This window comes from Podarcis cretensis, assembly GCF_951804945.1.
Source record: "Podarcis cretensis genome assembly, chromosome: 8".
NCBI lineage: Eukaryota > Metazoa > Chordata > Lepidosauria > Squamata > Lacertidae > Podarcis > Podarcis cretensis.
The window spans coordinates 19,431,037-19,439,185 of record NC_137177.1 but is presented as its reverse complement, the minus strand read 5'-3'; the positions used below and the strand labels follow the sequence as shown (position 1 = coordinate 19,439,185).

At 48.3% G+C, this 8,149-nt stretch overlaps 1 protein-coding gene across 1 annotated transcript; it reads left to right on the top strand.

Annotated features, from left to right (window-relative positions):
- Nucleotides 1-660: 660 nt before the first annotated feature.
- TMEM147 (transmembrane protein 147) lies at nucleotides 661-8,149 on the top strand. The gene is made up of 7 exons (XM_079986398.1): nucleotides 661-786; nucleotides 2,122-2,191; nucleotides 3,452-3,517; nucleotides 3,727-3,863; nucleotides 5,435-5,519; nucleotides 6,764-6,885; nucleotides 7,833-8,149. Exons 1-7 carry the CDS (start codon nucleotides 710-712, stop codon nucleotides 7,951-7,953), a joined length of 678 nt encoding a protein of 225 aa, XP_079842524.1. The 5' UTR covers nucleotides 661-709; the 3' UTR covers nucleotides 7,954-8,149.

Below are 8,149 nucleotides of genomic sequence, written 5' to 3'. Positions count from 1 at the left end.
CCTTGGGAGTTGTATTGCGCCCGTTCCGAACGCAGGATAGACAGGCACTCGACAGAACTACAAACCCCATGATGCAAAGGAAGTTCTAGGGAGGGAGGGAGAGGGGCGCGAAGCTGCACGCATGCGCAGATGCAGAGGGTGACAGCCGGGAAGACGTGAAATCAGTAAGTACCAACGGGAGTGGAGGGCGGTTCAAGCCTAGAGACCCGTCTACTCAAGAGTAAGTCCCGCTCAGTTCCATGGGGCTTGCTCCCGGGTAAATGCTCGCTTTCCCGCAGCAGAAGCAGAGGCTTCCTTGTAGGCTTTGAAGCAGAGGCTGAATGGCCGCCTGTCATGGGTGATCTCGCTGGGATCCCTGGACTAGATCACCGTCAGAGTCCCTTCCAACCCGACAATTCTGTGACAGGTCCCCCTTTCCCCGACCCCGAGGTTACTTGCAATCCTGGCAGGGGAACCTGCGGCTCTCCGGAGCTCGCTGGACTCGCAGCTCCCATCATTATCCCTGGGCAGGAGGTGGGAGGGAGCTGAAGCCCAGCAACCCCCAGATGGGTTTCGCGGGTGGGGAAGTGGAGTGGCTCCGTGCTGTGGGTCAGGATGTGGGGGAGGCTGCGCCTGGTTCTTTGCTGTGCTTCTCATCCTCCCCTTTCCTTCCTTCCGGAGGTGGCAGGTGGGACGACCTCGAGTCTCGACCCGCCAGGCTGGCTGCGAGATGACCCTCTTCCACTTTGGGAATTGCTTTGCCCTCGCCTATTTCCCCTATTTCATCACCTACAAGTGCAGCGGCCTGTAAGTGTTGGGTGTGTGTGTCTGAGGGGTGGCGGCAATGTGAGGTGCACTGTTGGGGGTGATGTGGGGAGGCTCTGGCTGAGCTGGGAGGGATTTGCTTCACCCTTTATGAGCAGTGTGGGAGACGGGTGGCGCTGTGGGTTAAACCGCAGAGCCTAGGACTTGCCGATCAGAAGGTTGGCGGTTCGAATCCCGGTGACGGGGTGAGCTCCTGTTGCTCGGTCCCTGCTCCTGCCAACCTAGCAGTTCAAAAGCACGTCAAAGTGCAAGTAGATAAATAGGTACCGCTCTGGCGGGAAGGTAAACGGCGTTTCCGTGCGCTGCTCTGGTTCACCAGAAGCAGCTTAGTCATGCTGGCCACATGACCCGGAAGCTGTACGCCGGCTCCCTCGGCCAATAAAGCGAGATGAGCGCCGCAACCCCAGAGTCAGTCACGACTGGACCTAATGGTCAGGGGTCCGTTTACCTTTACCTTTACCTTTATGAGCAGTGCATTTTGAGGGGCACATAACGGATGGAAAGCTAGAATGGGAGCATGCTTTGCATGGGATGGTGTGGGGTATACAAAACAGAGACTGGTGCCTTTTAATGTGTAGGAACACAGGAAGCTGCCTTATATGTCCATCCATTTCAGTATTGCCCACACTGACTGGCAGCAGCTCTCCAGTGTTTCGGGAAGGGTTCTCTCTCTCTTTCCTGTTCTTACCTGGAGATTCCAGGGATTGAACTTGGGATCTTCTGCATGTGCTCCTTTTGTAAACCACTGGCAGCCTCAAGCTTGCTGTTGCTTGGGAATTCTAAGAAGCAGAAATATCAGTGCCATTCCAAAGGCTTCGAGAGAGCGTCCAAACGCAGTTGAGCATTTGGTGCTTGTTCTCCGGCGCTGCATGCGAAATTTGGTTATGATACCTTCAGAGGTGCCTAAATGCGTAGCAAGTAAACAAACCAAATTTCCAGAATATAAAGGGTGGTAAATAAAGTGCTGGTCTGACTCAAATTACGCCTACTGAAGCTAATAGACATGGCTAACAGATTCATTGATTTCAGTTTGGAGCAGGGCTTAGCCTATTATGGGCTGCATGCAGTTATGGGAACCGTCCCCACTCTGATGCCCTCCAGCTGTTTCGGATTACAACCCCCCTCATCCCCTATCATTGGCCATGCTGGCCAGGACTGATGGGATATAGTACTGTCCTTTCATCTCATTCGGTGGGGCTAGGGACCAAGAAATAAAACCTCTGACGAGGGAAAACAGCCATTAACAAGAGAGCTCCTTCTGCTTTAGCAGTATCCCATCCCACAAAGGACTGTCTTTTTTATTTCTCCCCCTTTCAGGTCAGAGTATAATGCCTTCTGGAGGTGTGTCCAAGCCGGAGCTACCTACCTCTTTGTCCAGCTTTGCAAGGTACTGCCCGACCCCTTCGCTCTCTTGAAGTTATGAGGAAGTAGCGCATGAGAATCTGGATGCTGAGAATGTGAAGTCCATTACAAAGGAGGCACACAGCTCTCTTGGCAACACCCTTACGCTGGTGCATAGTTGGATGGGTTGTGCCATGGACTTTCTGAGTTTGATCCCAGTCTGGTGTCCAGCAAGGCAGGACTGTTGCTGTACTCTTAACTCCCATTAGCACCAGGCAGCATGGCAAATGGTGGAGGGTGATGGGAGATGAAGTTCAGCAACATTTAGGAGGCCTGTCACTGCAGCGGTGATAATATTTGTTCTTGTTTGGGCCATAATTCTGTATCCACTAAGCTGGGAGTAAGTGCCATTGTAGTCTGTTGGACTTCCCTCTAAACTGGGCAATCCTATATATGTGTTAAGAGCTTGATTCTGATGATCACCAGCAGAAGCTCAGAAAGTGAACAGAGAAATTGTGATTTCCCTCTCTCAAAGCGCTAGAACTCCCTGAGTCTGTCAGTGAAGCTGGATGTTAGAAGATTCAGGGCAGACAGAAGAAAAAAGCTTCTTCACACAGCACAGAGTTAAACTGTGGAACTCTCTTCCACAGGAGGCAGGAATGGCCACCAATTTGGATGGCCTTAAAAGAAGATTAGACAAATCCATGGAAGATAAGAGTATCAATGGCTACTAACCAACATGCACTTCTGAATGCCAGTTACTGGGAAAAGCAGTGGGGCAGAGTGTTTTCATGCTCCGGTCTTGCTTTGGGGGCTTGTCACAGGAACTTGGTTGGCCACCGTGAGAACACGGTGACCACTGGCCTGATCCAGCAGGGCTCTTTGTATATTAGAATCTGGGCATATGAAGCCAGCTAACAATGGGTACTCAATGGACAGTCCTGTAGCTGTGATTTCAGTAGCCTTTCTAAAAAATAATAATGCTGTGCTGTGCTAACTTTTTCGCTCTTCCCCAAAGAGACAGGGCCTTTTTAGTGGTGGCCCCTGAGCTTGTTGTGAAGTGCCATCCCTGGGAATAGTGCCCCCCCCAACTGTTGCCTTTCACCACAATCCTTAAAATGTTAATCGTGAAATTTTGCTGCTCATTCTCATGGGCTGTAGTGAAGGCTCGAATCGGAGAGTGTTCTATATTTTCAGGATTCTGGTAGAACATAACTATGTCCACTTGTCCACTGTACATTTCCCTCCCTGTTTTTATAAACGTTTTCATTCCTCAATGTTGGTTGCTGCCTTCTCTCTCTTACAGATGCTGTTCTTAGCCACCTTCTTCCCGACTTGGGAGGGCGGCGCAGGCGCTTACGACTTCATTGGAGTAAGTCTAGCAGATGGGCAAGCAGGTCAGGGTGGGAGCCTACAAGGATGGAGGTACAACTACCCACATCACATACTACTGACTGTCCTACATAATTGGGAACATCCATGCTTGCATAACTTGAGGGATGTGGATTCGGGAAGACGGGGGGGGGGGGGGGAATCAGGGTTTTCCTGTCTGCTGCTCTGAAACCTTTCCTCTTGTACCAGGAATTCATGAAAGCCACCGTGGACTTGGCCGACCTGGTAGGCTTGCACCTGGTCATGTCGCGGAACGCAGGGAAAGGGGAGTACAAGATCATGGTGGCTGCCATGGGATGGGCCACAGCGGAGCTCATCATGTCCCGGTGAGTTGGGCCTTAGCCCCGCCTCAAGGGGTGGAGCCAGAGCTAGTCAGGGAGGTGTGTGGGCGGAGCTCAGTTGGAGCCACTTATCCCAGGTGAATGTGAGGTTCTGATGTGGGTTTTTATGCCTCTGCCTCCTCCATCAGCAAGGTTGCGTGCTTTTATTTTATTTTTTTACGTACTTTTAATCCACATTCAGTCATCTGGAGTAACTATTAAACCCCTTGTTCAAATGAACGTAGCAGGCACTCGTATTCTGACTTTACCCACAAAATGCCCCCAACAACTAAAAATGAATAGTACCTATTTGACCATCAGTTGCATGGTTTGTTAAAAAAAACTATTTTTGTTTCCTTTTTTATCATCACCTTACAATTGCTTAACTCCGCCTTCCTCCTCCCTTTCAGCCCAATTCTTTGCACTTTCAATTTTCTGTAAAATTCCCCACAAGCCTGATATGTTTCAGCAACCAGCTGGAACAAATATTCTCTTTTCTTTCTCTTCCCCCCAATGATTTAAATAACTCTTTTAAGTTGTTTAAAGGGTGTCAAGGTATGTGCATTCTTTCTCATGAAGGTGTGGTTCGTTTCTAAAATGATAGGCGCTGGGACTTGAATCTGCCTGCAGGGGCTAATCCTTACACTGCCACATAGCTTGGATTGTTGTTGCTTCGTTACTGAGGCAGACACACTCTGCACATGCCTGTGGAAACTTTACTGTGTTGGATGTCCCCATGCTGAACTTTGACACAGAATAAATAAATAAAATTGTCCAGTAGCATCTTAGAGACCAACTAAGTTTGTTCTAGGTATAAGCTTTCGTATGCATTCACACTTCTTCAGATACCTTGGTATCTGAAATTTAGTTGGTCTCTAAGGTGCTACTGGACAATTTTTAAAATTTATTTTTACACAGAATATTAGGCTCTGGTGCTACATTCTAGGGAGCCTTTGTGATGAGCAATCCTGAGTGTGCAGCCCTAGGTTTCATTTTGAATTTGGAAAGACTTTCATGGCTCATAATTACTGGCTGATCCCTGGTTGTGCAAGAGCTTTTGGAAGGTTGTTCTTTTTTCTTTTTCTTTTTGCAACCAGTGTGTGTGTCGTGTCTGTGTGTGCATGTGTAATGTTTGGTTTCGAGACGCTTGGATGTAGCTGCACGCAATCAGCACTGCTGTGACAGACCAGCTCCATCAGGTCTCCTGCTGTCACCTTGGAGCAGCCATTCCATCAGGCTGCCTCTGAGGGAGAGACAGGAAGCAGAAGGCTCATTCCATTCCCTTTGCCAAAAGCCCAGCTCCATCAGTCACCTCCTTACCAGCTGGTCATTGTAAGAACATCTGTTTAAAAGATTGGTGCCTGAGTTTGACTTTTTCCTCTTCCCTCCTTGTCCTTTTCCTTTGAGTACCATGCTTTTTTAGATTGCAAGCCTGAGGGTAGGGATTGTCTTGTTTTAATTGATTGCCCACGGGGCACTCTGGGGGTCCTTTTGACTGAAGAGTGGGTACCAAATTCTCTGAAGAAATGAATAAATAAATGTGTGAACTGTGTCTGACGCCGCTGTGCTTTTGACAGATGCATCCCGCTCTGGGTGGGAGCTCGTGGAATTGAGTTTGACTGGAAATACATCCAGATGAGCATCGACTCTAACATCAGTCTGGTAAGTGCTGATTCTGCTGTTGCCTGTTGCGAGCTTCTCTAAAGCAGTGCCCCTTCTGGCGGGGAGGAAGCATGACATTTGGATAGTCTTCCCTGGTTTTATTTTCTTCCCCTGCTGTTCTAGTGGTGGTGTTTTTATAAACACAGCAGTAGAGTTGACAGAAGAAATACACTTTTGTGTGTGTGTCCCTGTGTGTTCCGATGAATCAATCCAATTAACTGTTTGAATAAAACTGCAAAACTTTGTATATGGGTCTGAATGCGCGTGAGAATAATAGTTCAAAAGAGACTATAACTCTCAGTGTTAATGTTCCTTCTGAACTGAGCTGTTCTTAAGTGACAGTGGACTAGTTGCATTTTAAAAGAATGCATTTTAATAAAATCCATACCTGCTATGAGGCTTGTATAGCAGGCAGCCTGGAAATTTTACAGGTGTATACTTATAGCGAAGTCACTATCTGAGTGTGGATCCATAGGCAACCAAAACACCACTGTCTGTATACAAAAGGGAAGTATTGCATCACATAATTTTGGATTGCCCTCTTCTCGACACCCATCACAGAGATCTCCTAGTGACTCCCTTACAGCTCACAATACAGTCAAACCTTGGTTGTTGAACGTAATTGGTTCTGGAAGCCTGTTCGGCTTCCAAAATGTTCAACAACTGAGGCGCAGCTTCCAATTGGTTGCAGGAGCTTCCTGCACTCAAGCGGAAGCCGTGTCGGATGTTCAGCTTCCAAAAAACGTTCGAAAACTGGAGCATTTACTTCCGGGTTTTCAGCATTCAGGAGCTGAAACGTTCCAAAACGGAGGTGTTCGGGAGCCGAAGTTTGAGTGTATCAATTTGCAAAGGGTCTGTAATCCAATCTTTGTTGAGGGATGGTACTCCTGAAACTACCAATATTGTTTTGCGGTACTTAGTCGAGGTCTTTAAATCTAAATCTAACATTGCCTGATTTATTCAGTGGTGGTTATCTAGTCTTTTATATATTGTATGTGTTTTGGATTATCAAAGTATTTGGGTGACTTTGTATGATTTTACTGTTTTAACTTACGCCAATAAAGGCTAGTTACAAGTTACAACTATGGATAACAGTGGTGTACAGGGTGTATGATGTAGCCTGTCTAGGAGAAGAAAAACTCTGGTCCTAAACCTCCGCTGCCTCGCGGGATGTGCCACAGAAGGGATTTGGAATCATACCTCTCTCTATTTGCTCCCCCCCCCCCCCATATTTCTTCTCCTAGGTCCACTATATTGCCACGGCCGCCCTGGTATGGATGTTTACACGCTACGATTTACCCAAACACTACCGACTGCCCCTCACTTTCCTGCTGGGAGTCAGTGTCTACAAGGCTTTCTTCATGGAGTGAGTCACTGGGTGCTTGTAGCTTGGAGGTGGGACTTGGGGCTTGTGCGTTTCGGGCCGTGACTTCCATTAGCTGATTGAATATAAGGCAGCTTCTTCGATTCCTTCAATACCTTGTTCAGTATTTTCTACACCAGCCTCCCAGATAATGTTGGACTGTGACTCCTGTTATTTTATTCATTGCATGCACATCCCATCTTTCCTCCAAATTGTTCAGCGTTGTGGTTCTCTTTGTCCCCATTTTATCCTCACAACAACCCTGCGAGGGAGGTCAGGCTGAGAGTTGAGGGACTGGCCCAAGCTCACTCAGTGAGCTTTCATGGCCGAGCGGGGATTTGAACCCGGGCCTCCCAGGTCCTAGTCCAACACTCTAACCACTGCACCACACTGGCTCGCTGTTAGCCTTGGTCAATATCATCCCAGTGGTCAGGGATGCACAGGATTGTCGAAAGAGGGGTCTGCACTGACTAGAAGAGGCTCTCCAGGGTTTTAGCTGAGAGTCTTTCCCATTCCTACCTTGAGAGCCTAGCGATTAAATCTGGGGACGTTCTGCATGCGGAGCATGTGCTCTGCTGCTGAGCTATGACCCTTCCCTAAATATATAAGCATTAAACATTGCAGGATGTTTTCTTTTAAGCATGGAAGTTTTAAGCATGGAAGTTAAGTTGGACCTCCTGCTCTCCTGCCCCACTAAATCATCCTTACAGCCACGGAAGGACTGTAGTTCAGTGGTAGAGCATCTGCCTTGCATGCAGAAGGTTGCAGGTTCAATCCCTGGTGTCTCCAGGGAGGGCTGAGGAATGCTTCTGTCTCAAACCCTGGAGAGCTGTTGCCAGTCAGAGTGGACAGCACTGTTCTAGATGAACCAGTGCTTTGATTTGGTAGAAGGTAGTTCTCTATGTTCCTCTGCTCCTTACCAACCCTCTCCCTTTTCTTTCCCTTCCCAGGTCTTTCGTCCATGTTTTTCTCCTGGGCAGCTGGACAGCCCTCCTGGTCAAGGCTGTCATCACCGGTCTCCTTTCCCTCAGCTCCCTGACTCTCTTTGTCACTCTGGTACACAGCAACTGAGACTTCATTCCTTCCCACTCGGGAAGGAGACATTGCCTTTGCATCCCGGCGGGATTGTCCGGCCAAGTCACTGTCGCCAAGTCGAGACACGGTTTGATCCTGCCCGCGGTGAGATCGACCTCAGCGCGGCCTCTGCTTGCAGGCAAGGGGAATAATAATAATAATAATAATAATAATAAACAGGTTTGGGTATTTC

Bases quoted from the DNA above. Each gene is read 5' to 3' on its own strand.
- TMEM147 (XM_079986398.1), top strand. From the start codon at position 710: ATGACCCTCTTCCACTTTGGGAATTGCTTTGCCCTCGCCTATTTCCCC. The intron at 5,520-6,763 runs GTAAGTGCTGAT...TTCTTCTCCTAG, and splicing joins TCGACTCTAACATCAGTCTG to GTCCACTATATTGCCACGGC. The intron at 6,886-7,832 runs GTGAGTCACTGG...TTCCCTTCCCAG, and splicing joins TACAAGGCTTTCTTCATGGA to GTCTTTCGTCCATGTTTTTC.